This window comes from Bemisia tabaci, chromosome 3, assembly GCF_918797505.1.
Source record: "Bemisia tabaci chromosome 3, PGI_BMITA_v3".
NCBI lineage: Eukaryota > Metazoa > Arthropoda > Insecta > Hemiptera > Aleyrodidae > Bemisia > Bemisia tabaci.
The window spans coordinates 57,149,073-57,167,851 of record NC_092795.1 but is presented as its reverse complement, the minus strand read 5'-3'; the positions used below and the strand labels follow the sequence as shown (position 1 = coordinate 57,167,851).

Sequence of the window (18,779 nt, the reverse complement as noted above, 5' to 3'; positions counted from 1 at the left end):
ATAACCTCGAATATTTCCGAAACGGCTCGGCGGCGCACTTTGAATCCTCCTGTGTGTAATTTTTTTTTTCTTACCGTGGATGATTACGAATATCCTTTAAATCCAAAGGCGAAGCAGAGTGATTAATTCCAATCAAAAGAAAGTAAAAATAAAATTACGTTGTGGTATTTTATCAATTGAGCGGATTATTTGAAGGAGGGCTTAACTGCTTCGAGTTACGTTTCGAGAAAACACAAAAAAAAAAACTTCATTCTTTCGAGAATTCTTCATATTTTTGTTTGACAAAATCAGCAAATGATTTACACACCTTCTGTATTAAGACCTTGGTCTTAAGGAGAGCTGAAGTGATGGACCGAGAAATAAAATGTTTCAAAATGTTGACGGATACGTCTTTCTTCCACACAATCGCTCGGTATTGCATTTTTGTAGAAATATCATTTCATTCTGACAGCGTGCGTGTTCTATGGCAGTATTAAAAAATTATAGTTTGTGCCTTATTTCATGGTTTTTATCATGAGGAATCGCCTTCCACTAGGAGATGGCATCACAGATGATGTGTAGATGTAGCACATTGGTTGACTTTTTCGAATAGAAATAAGAGTAGAAGAAGTATTAGTGTCGAAGAAATCAAGTTTTTTCATGTTTTCTCGAAACTTCACTTTTCTATGGAGTCTGGAACGGGGAGAAACCGGGATTCATCAGGGAATGAAAATTTACAGGGAAAATCAGGGAATCTGTTCCAGAAACCGGGAACCTCTTCTTCTACCGCCGCTTAGGGATCATTTCTTATTCAAACTTGGCGATCTAATCTGACCAAGCGCTATTATTGACTTCTTGAATGACACATTTGAAGCTTCAAATCATAAAAAGACAATGTAAACACCAGGATCGCTATCGGAATTACAATTTTGAATGTGCGCCAAAGAAATCGCTGAAAGATGAATTAAAATCGATATTCATTTATGGAACTTCGGAGAGTTGCATTCTTTTCCCCCAGAAAATCCCGGGGAAGTAGGCGAAAACTATGGCTTCTCATCAGGGAATGAGCTTCTAAAAATCAGTGAAAAATCAGGGAATGAGCCTGGTCTAAAATTCTAGACACCATGCTTTTGGCGAGTACGCCCCTCGCCGCAAAAAAGCTGTTCAAATAAGGAGTCCGGCGAGCATATCATGTATGAAGTTTTCGGCAAATGTGACGTCGCAACAGCGGTTATGCTTAATGAATCGATCCGCTTTATTTTTAGTCATTTAGTTTCCCTATTTTTAGCAATCAATCACAAACGCACCGAATCCGTCGTAGATTCACTGATCGGGAGTTGGGGTACTCTTCCGTCCCGCGCTCTTCGTCTGACGCGGGAAACAAAGTAGTGTTTAGAGGGATTTCATGGTTTCCTTAGTTACGTCATAGTGACGTCACGCCATTCATGCCGTATCTCATTCATTCTACACCGCTGCATTGAATAAATAGACTACGTCAACAGAAGCGAAAGCTCCGTAAGAACCAGTGTTTACATTATTCTCTTCCCTGGGTCGGTCAATCTTCGTACCTATTAAAGCCTGCTTCGAAGTCAACCTACAAATATGAAATTGGAAAAAAACATAAATTTTAAGCATTTTCACATGAATTCTCCATTCAAGGGTTAATAAGTGTAACAAAAAAACTCTTCAAATTCCGAAAAACGTATGTATCCGCTTCCGCTACCATTCGATCTCTCCAGAACGGCGACTTTCCGCAGACGTAAATAGTACTTATTCATGCAGTCTCCCTTCGTTGACGTAAGAATTATGCATATTTTTCCTTTAAATTTTCGGAAATTTTATATAAATTGATAACAGAATAGTCGAAAAATTTGGAGATAAAATATTCAAAATTTTCCGAGTAAAATCGTTTTTATCGAAGGAAATATGGCAACGTCTGAAGACTTTTACGATGATTTTCCTTGGCACGGCAGTTTAGCTGCAAGGCGGGAGCCATCGATTTTTTACCGGTGCACAACACACCGATTTTTCCACATTTTCTATGACGAGGTTAACTTTAACCTATTCAATTGGTGGTTTTGGTGGGTTCGAGCCAATTCTCCACCTCTAGCTACGTTGATTTTTTAAACACTCCCAAAAGCAAAAATTGAGCAGATACCGTGCGCTCCAGGACGGATCTTTAAGCAGGAAGAGAACAGTAAGAGCGTTTCTGTGAGCTGCGATTTAGCACGTGCTCTTATGCGCTAGGAACCTAAGATTGCGCTGATGTGGATTGAATTCTGCAATAACTACCTAAGTACTGTTTCTAAATCATCCATTAAAGCACGTATCTACCTATGGATGATACAAATTTCGTTTCCAAAAAGAGCCAGAAATAGTAATACCTCATCTGCAAAATGTAGTTAAAATGCACTTACTCTTTTCTCCTGTAGCACGGTACTACAAGGACCAATTTTATCGGAAATCAAACAGTTTGCCCTCAAGTAGTTATCCTCTGATATTGGGGCAAAAATGGTCACTTTTTGATCCTCCCTCGTTTTACCGTTTCAGTTTTTAAGTTTAAAATTAGTTAAGCGAGAATATTCCATTTTTTCTTCTTCCAACTTGCTCAACTATTTTTTGCTTTTTCAGGTTCAGTATATCTATGGGTGTCTTTGATGTATTTGCTCGGGTTGGTGCTCTGGCCCATGATCGAATACAGTGTCCATAGATGGATCTTTCATCTGAAACCACCAGACAGTTCTCCTTTTCTCATCACCGTTCATTTTAGTCTTCATGGATTACACCATAAAGTAAGTTCCTCTACTGAATTTGTAGACCTCTTAAGAGTGTTCCTTTTTCCAGTTTTTGCGCTGTTTTTGTTTGGCATCAATTTAATTAAAATTTGAAAGTATCTGGCGAAAATTTGTCGCTTTGTATAGGGTTGCCACATTCAGAGAAACCCGGTAAATGTCAGGGAATTTTAAAAAGTCTGGGAAAACCGGGAAATGACAGGGAAAATAACGAAACTGACGAAAATGTCAGAGAAAATTTGTTGAATCACCGTCATTTGCTTTCTAGAATGAGTTTGAGATTTTTGAACAAGAAATTTTGCCTGAAAACTGTTTTCAATTATGCCTTCTTAACCATCCGTCAAATCTTCAATTGTCAGGGAATTTCACCAAAATGTGTAAGGGAAATCAGGGAAATGCCAGGGAATTTCATTTTCTAAATTCTATGGCAACCCTGCCATCATGTCCCATCGGCACCATCATAGTATCCACATTGGCCGCTTTTGGGCCCTCCTAGTTGAATTACCTCAACTTGCTCAACAATTTGTCGCTCATTGAAGGTCTATATTTTCGAGAATGCATCATGATTAGGTCGTTTCCGATTTCTTTTAAGGTCTTCCCTTGGCCTAAGTATGGGTCTGAGGGTCGATTTTGGCGCCAAACGCGGATTTTCGGGCATTCGATCGCAAACCCTCAAGAATCGCATTTTCCGGTACAATCGGCCCTTTGACCCGTCTCTAGGCCAGTAGTAGACCTGAAAAGAGATCGGAAATGACAAATTCATGACGCATTCTATAAACGATAGACCTCCAATGAGCAAAAAATGGTAGAGTTGAGGAAGTTCCGGTTGAGTCCAAAAACGGCTCTTGTCGATACCCCTCCTTTATATGAAAAAAGTTTTTATTTTTATTGGGTGAATGCAGCTAGAATATGTGAGAGTGCAAATCTTGGAGATGTCTTAAGAAAACATTTATCAATTCTCAATCAATTGATGATGCAGCAGACTTAATTTAACTTTTTTGGTTCAAATAGGAAGTAAAGTGGAAAAAATCTACTCTCTAATGAGTTATGATGACAAAATTGCTGTTGTAAGATTATCTTATCAGGACGAGGTGAGGTTGCCGCATACGATGAAGGTCTTGAGATAAGGCAGTAAAAACTGATGTCACTCATCCCAGTGACAAGATTAGTTGTGTCACGTCTGAAAAGCTTCAATTTTTTACTAAGTATCAGCTAAATGTCAAATCTAATGCATCAATGGCAATACATTTTCATGGGGTTGTAGTATTGGTTTTTCCGTGTAAATTTTTTTGAAAACCAATAAGTTCATACAATCATCTCTAAGGGGGAAAAAGCTAATCTAAATCCGAGCAATCAAGAGCCGACAGCAAAGAGATAGCAAGAGGAGCTGTTTGAAGTGCGGGCCAAGTGATGCCCCCTACTTTTACGAGTCATCTCTGATTGGTGAATCTGCCTGATGCCCGCTTGCTGGAGCCCTTATGGAAAATAACACAGGGTTCATTTTTCATCGAAAATGTCTCGAAAACAAAGGAAAATTTGGACCGTGTTAAGCAGAAAGGAATCAAGCCACATCAGCTATTGCCAAATTTAATTAGGCAGTATAATTTTTTACACGAATACGGTTGTGCGGAGTTTTTTGCAATTTTCAGTGAATTATCTGCATAGTACGATGCAAATGCCTTGAAATTTTAAAAAAAAAAATACGCTTAAACGTTCTCTTGTAAAACATTAAATTGCCTGGTTAAATTTGGCAATAGCTGATGTGACTTTGTTCCTTTCTGCTAAATGCGGTCAATTTATGCTTTGAAGATTTCAGAAATCGATTCTCCAAATATTTCTGGAGGGATTGACGGGTAATACATGACACTCCTCGAACAGTCCGATCTGGAATTTCGTTTTTTCTTTAGGTACACCAAGTGTCATATTTCAAGTTAAAAAATGGTCTTTCTCATGGTTCTTGTCTTGTATTTTTTGCTAATAGGTACCGTTTGATGATCGGCGCCTGCTACTGCCTCCTGTTCCCGCTGCAATCTTACTCTCTATTGCCTACTTCATTTATTCTCAGTTATTTTCCTATTGGAGTGCTCCTCTAGTCATGGCTGGTACAATCACAGGTAATGAGTCTTAATCTGTTTTTGTTTGGTTTCGGTAATTGTGAAGCCCTCCCTTATCATGCTTACATACATTATCCTTTACTTCAGAGCAAGGTTTACATGCACCAGGACAACTCAGAGAATTTAAGAAACCTGGGAATATCAGAGAACATTCAGGAAAGGGGTGGATTCAGGGAATCGATTGAAAACCTTCCTTCAATGGTTCTTGACCATAATCGGTATGCGGCAGAAACTGCAATCATTCAGAGTCAAGTACCTATTTTAAAAATTAGGCAATAGTTTGCAAAATTTTCAGCTACTTGGATTGATGAATTGAAAAAAATGGGCCCTCTTTAGGGCGCCGATCGGCACAAACACAATTCTTCGAGGCAAAAATGCAAAACTGACCTCAAATATGCTTGTGCTTTTGTTGTGTCCCATGTCAGGTTTGGAGAAATTTTTGGAAGAACAGCATCATCATTGCCGAACGTTCGGCCGGCCGAACAAAGTTTTCAAACCATTTTCACTTCGAAGAAAATTGCTCACTGTCTCATTATTACTTTATAACATTTAGGCCATTCATAAAATACGTAACCCTCTAGGGGGTGAGGTAGTCAAGGCAGATGTTACGTTATTTTGTTTTTATGAGTTTAAAGGTAAGATCATATGTCACAAATGCGTCACAAGCGGGAGGAGGAGTGGGGGGGGGGGTCAACAATTTGTTTTGAAGAGTGTGAAGGAACCTTCGCTGGAAACGTATCCTGCTCGGTAACTTTATCGTTAGTTTTCTTTTTCCACCTAGGGAATTGGAAACTTGTGGGAGAATTTAAGCACTATTTTAGAGTGACTTCCACGGTTTTAGTTGATTGAAAAGTGAGAGAGAATTTCTAAAAATGAGGAAGAAATGGGGAGAAAATCATTTTATGAAGTGCCACTGGTTTTTTCATTTAAACAGCTGGCATGAAGTTTGTAAATCCAAGATCAACCTTAAAGTTAGAATGACTTTATCCGAAATTCCAAATTTTTTAAATAGCAAAATTTTTAAAAAAAAAAAACGCAATTTTTTAAATATTCTATTCTATATTCTAAATAGTCTTGAAATAGCTCTCACTTTTATTTAAAATTTTTGTTTCAGGTTACACTATGTATGACTTGATGCATTTCTATTTGCATTATGGGTCTCCGAAGGAAGGAACCTATCTCTATACTATGAAACGTTATCATAATCAGCATCATTTTGCCCATCATGAAGAAGGTAAAAAATATCTCTGTCATTTTTCTACTAAATTTAACATGAAAGTATATAACTAGTACTACTATCTATTTCCTCCTAATTTTTATACAAAGGAGCAGGGACCAAGGAGGAATGTAGAATTCACAACCATGCGGAGTAAGAATTTAAGTACCACAAGACATGCTTTTTCATCAAAATTTCATGTAGAACATGTTTAATATGTTAAAAAAGTCACAAATGGACCAAGAAGTGAGAACTCACTGTCTAACCCTGTTTATAGGTTATTAAGGAAGTATAACAAATATTTTGTCGGTAGGTGTTTTTTTTCACCCCAAGAAGTCAATTGTAAGGTCAAAACATAAATTGGACGTATTTCTGCCAAACGGAACTATGTGCGTTAAGACATGAGCCCTGAGACCCATAAGAATACATGAATAACAGGGTTCACGTCATATTGCACATAATTCTGTTTGGCAGAAATACATCCAATTGTCCATCCACTTTTCAGTGACTTTTACTAATTTCAGTGACTTAGCAAGTATTTAAAAAAATTCTTTCAATAGTAGATTGAGAGGATGTAAAAATTATATAGCCGAGGAATGTGTCTCTAAAGAGCCCCTGGGAAGGTCAAAGAACCCAATTTTATCAACCTCTCAGCGATATTTTCCAATCTTTTAAACTTATATGTCATGCTTAGATTCCTGTGAAAAGAATGAAACTTGAAAGAAAATGAGAAATGCTTGATGCAGGTTGGGTGATTCTGGTCAAATATGCCCAATGGAGAATTTGCAAGGGTCTGAAATTTGATGAATTTCCTGTTTAAGTGGAATCCTCTGAGTGAACTGAACACGAAGATACCCTTGATTCATAAATTGAGCAATTATTAGAGGAGATATGACAAAATAACCGATTCTGCTAAAATACATGTGTTTAAATGGGAAATGCCGCCAGATGACGTCACAAGGCGGCACATTTTCTCACTTTTAAATCAATTTTTCTCCAATTTCCCATGTCAGAAAAAAATTATGAAAAATACTGCGAACTCAGCTCATTAGGCACTTTCAGATGAAGCAATAAAAAAATTGCGTGCAAATTCTCCATTATGTTTGTTGTCGAAAGTTTCCACATTTTGAGGTTGTTTACTTTTTCGAATTATATGCAAGTGGTGTTTACCTTTTCATGATTTGCTCTATCCTCTTTTTTTCTTTTTTCAGGTTTTGGCATAAGCAACAATATTTTGGATAAAATTTTTGGTACTCTTATTCACTTAAAAAAATTAAATCGCAGTCTAGTGTGGTAGCTTGCTAATTTGTTCTTGTGCCTTAAAGAAAATGCTTGGTCATGTACAAGATCTGATTTTCTCCCATTTTCTTAGCTTTCTCGCCTTTTTTGTTCTGTTTTGTCTGTATAAATATTGTTTGTTATTAATGTTCTCATAATGTATAATTAACCATATGCGCACTGAACTTAAAAATTCAAGCAACTATCAAGACACAAAACTGATGGAAGTCTTGGTTTTCCTTGTCTATTTTGCGCTTAGTTGAATTGCCAATTTGATCTTTATTAAATTTGAAATGCATTCAGTATTCTCTCTCGTGTATACATCCTTAAGTATGTGTGGTTCATTTTAATAGTCTTAATGTAGATAAGCAAAAGTGTGGAAAAGTATACCTATCAATTTTTTCCCCTTACCTTCATTCATAACTTTTTCTCTCCATAAAAACAAACAATCTCTACAATCTTTTAAGATTTTTATTTCCTCTCTTGTAATATTAAGTCTATTTTTGTGTTTTCTAGCATCGGGTTTTCTTCTATTTCTCTTTCTTACGTTAAATTTGTTAAAGTACTTAGTATTTTATTTTTTATCTTGCTATCATCTGTCAATGAACTTCATATCTTTCCCGTTCCTATGTCCGATTTATTTTCTTCCCTTTAAAACACAAATCATCATCATTCTAAATTGTCCAAGTGTGATTTTTTATTTTAAGAGAATCTATGTGGACGTTTCAAAATTTATTTTGGAAAACTCATAATCCTGTTAAAATTATCAAATGATTTACAGATTTTCATACTTAAAAATGGGCTGAACAGAGTTAAGGTCAGATGACAATTTTATGTCATTCTACAATCAGATTAGAGTCAATATTTATTGGGGGGGGGGGGGGGTGAATATATCTTTAATCTGTACTGTCACACTCTTAAATACTTTACCTTTCAGACCTTGTGGATTGGAGAGCCTTTTTTATTCATCCTGCAGACCTTGATTGTAATTACCTTATCATTTATTAACATTTGTTAGAGACTCCTTTTAACTAAGTCTGGAAAAAAAAACTGTCTATTAAGCATTAAGATTTTTATCTCTTTATCTCTGTCTTGATGTTTCCGGAGCTAGTGCATTGATTTTCTTAAAATATGTATTTTTCACGCTTTTGCTTTCTATGGTTTTATGATGTTATATTATTACCTACCTGTACAATGTAATGGAATAGGCTTCTTCTCTTTTCACAATCACATTATCAAGTTGATGAAAAGAAATTTTAGAAAGTTGAAAGCAGATAGTGAAGAAAATGTATCAATCTGCATACATGACTTCTGTATTCACCCAGATCAAAGTTTCTTCTCATAATAAACACGAGAACAGAGACTTCTTCTGTTCTATTGAATTTCTCATACCTATTTTAATTGTAACTGGTGTTCAATATCATTTTTTAATCTTGTCCGATAAACTTTCCTCTCTCTTTTTTTGCACAAAGGTTGCTGAATTGTGTTCACGGTTTTACATATGCATTATGAAATGATAAAACAAAGACGAATGAAGCAGCAGCGAGATTAAAGCATGTTTGACTAAGTAAAATCTTATGAAATGTGGTCAATTCAATTTTTAGTCCTTTTAGGAGTCCTGCCCCACCCCCCCCCCCCACTAATTTTCAAGCATATTTATCATATGCATCTCGCATCACTCCTGAATAAAAATTTAAGAGTCATGCTTTTTTTTTCATTATAATCTAATTGTACTTTGAAAATTTCGTTAATGTGACACCTCCGTCCACAGCACTTAATCTTTAGTAGTCAGCAAACCTGTTGGATAAATGAATGATTTGCTGAATTTTATATTGTTTTGATCAAGAAGTTTTAACTTTGTCAAGTCTCTGAAAACTTCATCATTCATGTTTCCTTGGTATTAACTCCTCGGGTAGTCAGTATTTTACCTTCTTTATTCATTTTTGAATCACTGAATAAATTAAGTAATTAATTTATTTCTTTAAGCCCCTCCATAGCTTTTTTCCAACCTTATTCTCTCCTTAACTAGAATTGGGCCGAACATCGATCTAGTTTGCCAGATAAGACTTTCACCAATTTTTGATGTGGCTGAATATTCCATTTAGATCTTTGTTGCATCTAATAGCACATCATTACTAATTCAAATCTCTCATTTAACTCTTCATACTTACTAAGCATCACCTCAAAAATATTTTAAAGCAATTCTTCCAAATTTCAAGCTGTCCCCGGAATTTCAGAGGAGAATTGCCCCAGGTATGATAGGAACGTAGTCGATACGGTTTTCTACCGTCGTCCATAGTAGCACTTAAGTGTTTCGAAAGTACTAAAATTGGTCCAAAACTTTGATATGAATCGAATCAAGCTCCTATCCAAGCCTTCTAACTCACAAAACTTACCTGAAAACATGGGCGGCCTGCCGCATGGGAGCATGAATAGTTGCACACCGTAACTTTATCACTTTCACTCAGTTTGGCAAGGACACTAGAAATATCCTGCCATCTTGGGTGCATTTGTGAAGATTTGTATCATGTAATAGGTAACTAAGAAAAATTAGTTGGCGTTTCTGGTGACAAGAAAAACTATTTTCGGCCCAATGCTACACCTACCAACGTTTGGTGCCTCAATCATTTCCAACTTTTATTGGTACATATGTAGGTTATAAATAGGTATTCGTGTAACGCACTCTCATCATAATGAAATTTATTTATGTAATCCTTTACTTAGAAGAACAAAACAAGCCGTCCTTTGAAGCTTTGAACAATCTGACTCTAGTGGATGAGAACATTTTCAACCCTTTTATTTTTCTTGTACAGTAAGAAATCCGTTATTTCTTTATCACTAGTTTTTATTTCCTCTCTAAGAGTTTACTGTGCAGTCTGGCATTTTTGAAACATAATAAAGAAGATGCTTCAGTGTTCAGCTTTTGCTCATGCTGCAAAATTCCTCTTTCATTCGACATTAGAAGTGTGAAACTTTTCAAATATGTGCAATTGTTTATTTTAGTTATCATTATTCTTCGTGAAAAACCCCATAATAATCACATTTTATAGTTTTATGGAAAAACCTAGCTCTTAACCAAAATGAAACTTCTCTTTTTTAAAAGTAGGCACGTTTTCTGAGAGTCCATTGGATACTAATTTCGGAATTTCTAAATAAGTGAAAGAGCCATTCATACCTCTTTATTCATTGGTCAAGGATATCTGTTGCATATTAGCCAGGAAAGAAACGCGCACTATTTCTCTGTTGTAAAGATATTAAAGCGACCGTTTGTTCGACCACAATGAAACAAGCAAAAGTAACATATGAAAGTCTTAGTTGAATGCGCCAGTACCAAGTATTTGAGCATTACCATTCAGTCTGAGGCATCATCGAACTTTTGATTATTAGGAAGCGGTTACACGCCAAGTGGTCTGTGAGGGAATAGCTACCTATGGATACATTGGAGAGAGGTTCCTTAATTAATGACATTGATTCTTTGAGCATGTTTCAAATAGCATGTTTGTATCATTTCAATAAAAAGCCACCCGTTGCATTCATTGAAACTTTGTCCATAATTTTTTTATATATGGTCTTTCTAGGGCTGTGTGAGCCTGGTTTTTTGGGTTTGAGCCGATTTCAAGTGTTTCTTCACTGAATTCTAGCTTTTTCGAGATAGAAAATGACTCTCAAATCGAGTTCAAATAATTTTGAGTTTTAACAGTGATTTTACAATAAAAAATGATGGCAACACTAAAAATAATAATAGATTAATTAAAATATCTAGAAGTTGGATTCTTTCAGGGTTTCCAGCTTAAAATACTCAAAAAAACTCGTGTATTGGCACTCAAGCTGAGTTTGTATACTCGCCCGAACCTAACCTAATATTCGAGCGGAGTCGAGTACTCGATACTAGGCTCGATTTGTCTCGACTCGAAATTCGAGTACTTGCACAGCCCTGGCGTTTTCACTTCCTAATGTTCTTCCCTTATCATGGCCTTCTGATTTTTTGTCATTACTCATCACAAATCCAGAATTAGCCAAGGCATGTGTGCTGCACTATTGAAGTAGAACACCTAGAAGTAGTTTCTCTGTACTGATACGTGCCAATTTCTTGTTATCTGTGGCCAGTGTCACTTATCAAATGATTTTTTTTAATTGAATCGCATTTCTATTTACATGATCATATTCATCAATTTCCTATGCTTTTGTAAGGAATGAGCTCCTTGGTGAACACCTCTACCTTTCCAGAGATGATGTGTCCTGAACCATCTTTTTTTTCCTACCAATTAGTAGTCTGTTTTTCCATGAGCCTTATTTATTTGGTTCATGTAATAGTTTTTTCTTGCTACTACCCACAATTTTTCTACCACATATTTCTTCTTACTTTTACCTTGGTGTATCGTGTTCTCTTTAAAAAATTTGCACCTCAGACAACTGTTGTAGTAACAGGGAACTCATTTTCATCCATGTATAATGAGAATGGTACAAAATGAAATCCCTTATTCATTGAATCCATGTGACATTTACATGGATTTGCCTTATCTTAAATTTTTGTGCCCCAACCGAAGTAGTTATGTTTTGAGTGTAATCACATCTTTTCCCCCTGAATTTCGTTGTAGTGTTCAGTCTTACTTAAATAACAGTACCATTTGGTTAGCACTTCAATATTTGATCACTTTTCATCAATGATGTCAATGATGCTATCCTTTTAGATTAATTTGTTCATAATCCTCTTCTGTTCTCTCGTACTTAGTCGTTATTCTTGTTATTTTTGTTTCTCAAAGACCAACTTCCTCCTAAAGAACTTGCGATGAAAGTTTTTTTTCTTTCTTTTATGAATGAAATCCATAATCTTACACACCATCAATTAAGCTAATTTCTCACATTAAAAGCTGTCTTTACTGTTTTTTAAGTCTAGCTTTAGCAAAATGCCAATGAACAGGACTCTTTGTGCGAGACTTTATTTAGCATTTGTGTGTGTCTTGCTTATACTTGCATGTATGCCAGACCTTAATTACTGCTTTTACAGCTGAGTACTACAAACCATTCAGTGTACTTTTTCTTTCTGAAGAGGAAATATAATTGCTAGAATATCACTAATCCAACAATCCATTAAAAATGAAACAATATACTTCACTTGACCCTTGAAGAAAAACATGAAGCTCCAGCTCATCAATATGAAAGGCCCGGAGCATAAACATTAGCATTTTGAAGAAATCATATCCAACGCCAGCTATTGTCACCAATAATATTGCTGATCATGTGGAAAAATGTTGATGAGAAATAATTAAAATTCTTTAAATTTCAAGGTGAGAAGAACAGCCAGTTAACAAATGATTTTATTAAAACTTTTAAGTTTACATAATACTTCCAATTGATCCAACATTAGCAAATAATAATGTGGCATATCTCTACTTATTATCCGGGAGGTGCAACTAAATTTCCTCGAGTAGATTTTGCTGTTCTCGATCAAATAAGGAGGAAATCCCTCCCCCAGGGACTTGATGGTTTAGAATTAAGGGAATCAGTATTTTGATTTTACTTACTACCATGATTTTTTATCCACCACATTCACCTCAGACCTTAGTTTTAAGGAAATTCAATAACGTTTTAAATGTATTGCATCTTATGAGCTTGCATATTCAGTAACTGCACATGACTTGATCTTAAGTTACAAGCGTCCTGCAAGTATTTTTCAGCATGTTATAATTAGTAATTTTAATAAAATGAGAGAAACTTTTTTATTACACTAACTAATTGATTTTCATCAACCAATATGTATCATGCTTTGAAAAGCAAACAGAAGTATCTCTCATTCCTACTTTCTTTGCTCTTATTCACAACTACCTATCGACGTAGTGTTTTATAAATGCTCATCAAACTGAATTGCTAGGAGTAGGAAAGGCACTTCTGTGTTACAGTGTTTCAAATCTTCGAAAATTTAATTTCTTTTTTCAAATCACCAATGAAACTTAACTCGTTTTACTATATTTCGGATTTTAGCGTTTTATTTATTTATTTATTTTTTTTTCCAAGATACTTTCAATTTCATATTATTGATCATTCATGTTTATTTATTTTGTTTTATTAATTTCCTTTTTTTATGTGTCTAACAATTTCCTAATGTTCCTTGAAGGCATTATATTGAAATTAAAGTTATGGAAATTCCAAACCAGTTTTTTAATTATGATGTCTTACCTAGCTAAATGGGTCTGTTGTTGGTTACAAAAATGCCTACATAGTCATGTAGTTCTTTTGTTTGTTTCCTCTGCATTACTTTGTAGCTCACTTATAATTCAGGGATCATTTTACTTTTACTTTGTTATTGTTTTAATTTTTTTTTTTTTTTTTTTTTTTTTTTTTTTTTTTTTTTTTCAGTAAATCTGTACTTTAATGCACATTTCCCCCCTATCTTTTAGTATGTTTAATTGTATTGTTCTTATCTCTTTTTACAAGTTGACTTTTAATCCCCTACACTCATGTACTATCAGTCCCTTCATCATAATACATTAATTGCAGTTATATCACTCTTTTTGAAATTTAGTCCAGCTTTTACATTTCTTTCTAACCCTTCTGCCCCCTCCCCCCCCTCCAAGTTTTTCTCATTATTTCACGGTTTTTGTGGAGTTTTCTGTGTTTCAGAATTTTTGTTTTTATTATTTATTGATAAATTCACTGTAGCTGATGGTATGGTTTTCATGGTAATTTGGCTCCTAGTGTACCTATCAGTTCCCCCCATAACATCAAGGAGAAAGGATTTCTTTCTTTTGTTGTATGATGTAAATTCTTTTGCACTTCAAAGCAAGGGTTTTTCGGACCTCGTGTGACTCTTAAGAATCAGTGAAAAAGGGAAGCTATTCCATCTTGGTAGGGGCCAGAGTCTCTTGAGGACCATGCCCAGTTCTTGGTGCTTAGAGCAGAAGTTCTGCTTTGCAATTTCATGCTCAGTTTCTGTGGAACCTTGCATTTAATGGAAGTATCTCTCTACCAAGCAAAATTAATATTCAAAACATACATTTTTTTGTCTTTCTTCAACATATTTTGTCTCATAATAGATTGTAATTTAACATCACCTGATTTTTTCCTTTCACAAAAAATAAGCCTAAATAATCATGTAGGGGCAATAAACTCAAGCACTTATCATTCTGTTAAAAAGTTTCTCCTCTTCTCTACCTACTCCTTAATTCTCTAAATTTATTCATTTTTATTCTTCCCAAATCTTAAGTAATTCTGTTTCAAGTTAATGCGGGTTAGTTGTTACATTTTGTCCAATTTTATTGTCTTTCAATTTGATATTTCTCCATTGTGCTTAAGATTAGCTCAAATGTCTGGGCTGTATCCATGTAAATACCCGCCCTCCGGCCAAAGCTATTGTCATTTGCATCTACAATGAATCGCCCAGTTTATTACAGCTTATTATCATTGATAACTCTATTTTTAATGCAAACTCTTCAATTAAAGCAACATCTTCTCTTACAAGAGCATTTATATAGTTTTAATACAGCCAGCTTTTTTTGGATTCATTTATGTAAAAGTAGGAAAAGCTAACTTACTTACCTGAGTAGACTTTTTCCTAGAATTATCAAGGTACTATTTAATGATATTATTGATCCGTAAAAATGTATTCTCGTCCTCATGTAAGCTAATTTCATTTGTAATTAATGCCCCCTCAATCTGTACCTAATAAGCATTTAATGAGTTCCATAACTAACCTATTATTAAATACTGAGACAGTAGATTGCCTCACACAAACATGAAGGTAATACAATAGCTTTTTCCATCACAAATATTTTTTTCATATTGGTTGGTGGAAGTGATGGACTTCATAATTCTTGCTAATTAATTTGACTCAGTCCCAACCCATTCTTCTTTCTCTTCTGGTGAGGATAAATTCCTTAATAAGATTTCAACTTGTGGGAACCTCATCCAGACTGGAACTTGTGGGCTATGTTACGGGGGAGAAAAATCAGCACTTACTCATGGCCTCCCGTATCAGACTTTTTGATAATCAAAATATTTCAACAACATGATTTCCATCTTACTTAAAATTGAAAGTGTTTCTTCATCTCTAAAGGAGAGATGTATTGGAAATGGGAAAGCAAATGTAGTAAATGAAAACGATCAAAAAAGTGTCTCATTTTTTTTATTGCTATTTTTCTATCATCGTAAAAAATCATGTATAGTGTGTTGCGGTAAGGCAAGAAAGTGGGGAGTTTATATTTAATGGAGTTTATCATTTTGGCCAGCCAAGTCTGCAATAATTTCCCCCTTCATAAATAGTGTAGTCAGTATTTACATATTTTTTAACAGTAAGAATAATTACATCGATTGTCTGAATGCAGTTCTTAGCGTGAATAATACATTCTTGTGTTTAGACATTTCTGATATCCAAATTTTAAAGTATCTAACCAGACAGATAAAAGCATGCTCTTATTTCCCCTCTTCATAAGATTGTGTCATTTAATGCCTATTGTTACTTTAGTAGCTGCACACTGTGTTGGTTGATTTTGCTTTAAACACGAACATGTGTATGGTTCTATTCTACTTATCAATGGCTAATGTCCTGAATAATTTTATGATGTAGCAATGATAAAATAGTCAAAGTTGTTCCAATCTTTTACAGGAAATATGTCCAAATTTATTGTTAAAATTTGTCTAGTGTCGCAACTCCTGTAATTTAGGAGAATGAAGTGCATCAGTTGAAAAAATGAAATCGGGTTCAACCCGAAAGTAATAAATGTGAGCAAATATTTTACAATATCGTATTGTATATGTTTTATTATCATTATTTTTTTCATCATAAGGCATCGATGTAGAGTGTAAACTCTAAAAATGTTATACTTGCTAATCTTTCAACAATTTCCGTAGACGTACAAATCAACTGCACCATTGAACCTTGAAAATAAATTTTTCAGAACATTTCCAAAATAAGACATTTGGTCCTTCATCAGAGTACATCACTTTTTTTTAGTTTAATCTATAGACTCTGATATCCTATTCTCATTTAATTATGAAGTTTTTTTTTTAAGAATTGAATCCATTTTGGACCATTCAGCATCATTAATCCTTTTAGTTTATTCTAGCTCTGTTAACACTAAGTGATTAATGCCAGTGGAAGAGCAAATAATCCAAAAATGGGGAGGTACTTCAAAATAACTATCATCGTTGATTTCTCTTGATCATTTAATGAAATGTTGGACCATAATCACTGAAAATTGAAGTCTTAATATTGTCAGCAACACACCTTGCATTATTTCTCTGTTCTTTAGTTTTTTCGCTCTAACAATGTAAGCTGTAGCAATGTAAGCTTTATAATGAGCAAACGAGGTTAAGTATTTTTGGTGAGAAAGCAAAGCTGACCGCCCATGAAAGTTTTTCAGTCACATGGTTTTACGCAGTAATTTTTTATTGTTTCTGCTACTGCACTTACTTTTATGAGGATTGTAAATTATTCAGGTAGTAACTTCTTAAGATTGTTAGTCAAAAATGTGAGACTGATAATATTGTTATTGTTGCAATTCATCTTATTTTGTTTGTAAAGCATGCATCAAATGTATGATCAGAATATTAAAACATCATATTAGATAATATTGACAATGATCTTGGTTGAGATGGAAATGTAAATATACTTTTCGGACAATTTTTAATGGACTCGAGAATCAAGTTCATTGAATTTTCATGAGCACTCGTTCTGCAGTTCTTCTTTTTGTTTACCTTCAGTCAGTAATACTCTTGAAAAAGAACTTCATAACTTGCAGTTTTGACCGGTGATGTGCACAGGAGAATGTAAATTGAATACTCGGTATTAATCACTTAATTTCTTTTATTCTCCTGCAGCTGCTTAATATTTAGGATCAGCTCTAGTATTATTTGACAGAGCCCTTCATTACTAATCTAACGTTAAGTGGTACCTGATATGGCTATAACTAACTTTTTGACTTACATTTTTCCGGTGAAACTCGTCATTTTTATGTTTGAAAAAACAGTTATCTTCACATATGGATGCTTAAAGCAGTTTTAGGGGTTAAAGTAAAAAAAAATGTTGGCAATAGGGCACCCATATGCAAGATATATTTAAAAAATTAAGATTTTAAAAATCAAGCTTAAAATCATGAAACTGCGTTTGCCAGTACAGTAAATTTTTTAATTAATTGCTTACTTATGTGATATCTTGATAACAGTTTCTTTTTCAAAGTACAAAATATGGCGAAACAAGTTTGCTCGAGTACTAAGGAGTTTTTTTTTTTTTTTTTTCTGTCTCTTCAGTAGTGTAAAATATGTACATGTTTACAAAGTAAATTGTAAATTTGAATTTTTATCTTTTTTTTCAATTCTATTTGGTAATGCTGTTTTTATTGTTAAATCTTTTCTATTTTGATTTCCTCAATAAGTGTTGTAATTTATTGCGTATTAAAAAAATAATGGCAAAATCATTAACTTTCTTCTCAATTAATCTTCCCAATTAAACCCATAAAACTTGAGTGTAAGCCAACCAAATGGCTGCTTGAGTATGTACCAAAATATTTAGAGAGATTTTCCAAGTCTTAAACCCTCGAGTTATAACATTACTAAATCTGTTATGATGTTTCAGTATCTTCTTACAGTCTATTTTTGAAAAATAGGAAACTGATGAGTATGTTTACACACTGAAAACTTTTCTCCCGTTTTTTTTATCATAATAAAGGCAATTTGAGAAACATCTCAATCAAACATATAAATGAGTTTTTCCAAGAAAAATGAATAATGGAATGTGTTCTTGAAAATGAATTTTGCTACATTTGATATACTTTTTGGCAGTGTGAATTGAAACCAGAATTTGGACTTCATCGATTCGTTGTGTCCTAGCACTTTGCCTTCTAGTTACATTCCCAAGAAAACCACTGTATCAGCCCATGAGTTTTTGTCAAGCAGGAATCAAAATAGGTTTTCCGTTCTATAGAGAGATTTGTTCAAGGAACACCTAGGTGTTTTCTTTGAGAACTTGGTTTAATTTTTCAGAGATCAAGCTAAAGTTGGCTAACTTTTAGAGTGCAGCAGAAGATCTTAGTTTTGTCTTCATTTTTGCATTGGAACGAAAGACAATAATCAAGATGATAGATCCTTACTTTTTATCACACAGAAGCTAGGGTCATTGGACCGTTTGAAAAAACAAGTAACTACTTGAGTGCTGGGTGCCTCAAAGTAATGTATTTTTATTTTATCTTAAAGAAAAAAAAATAGGCATTAGAGCGACCCCTACAAATGGTCGCCCTTTTATAGGGAGATATATAGTATCTACTTTCTTATGATTCTTGCATTTAGTTTAAATGCAGAAGTGAAGATAGAAGATCCTCAACCTCATGCGATAGGAGTATAGGCTTAAATTCGAGTGAGTGCCTTAAAGAGACATTTTCTTCCCATTCTATTCATTCGGATGTTGTT

General features: G+C 34.4%; 1 protein-coding gene across 1 annotated transcript in view; it reads left to right on the top strand.

Annotated features, from left to right (window-relative positions):
- The window catches only part of Fa2h (Fatty acid 2-hydroxylase), a 46,309-nt gene extending 28,518 nt beyond the window's left edge, over positions 1-17,791 (top strand). The window contains exons 3-6 of the mRNA XM_019047134.2: positions 2,611-2,771; positions 4,753-4,885; positions 6,000-6,119; positions 7,313-17,791. Of these exons, the coding sequence (XP_018902679.1) occupies positions 2,611-2,771; positions 4,753-4,885; positions 6,000-6,119; positions 7,313-7,398 (500 nt within the window). The 3' untranslated portion in view covers positions 7,399-17,791. The remainder of the gene's footprint in view (positions 1-2,610; positions 2,772-4,752; positions 4,886-5,999; positions 6,120-7,312) is intronic.
- The last annotated feature ends 988 nt before the right edge of the window (positions 17,792-18,779 follow it).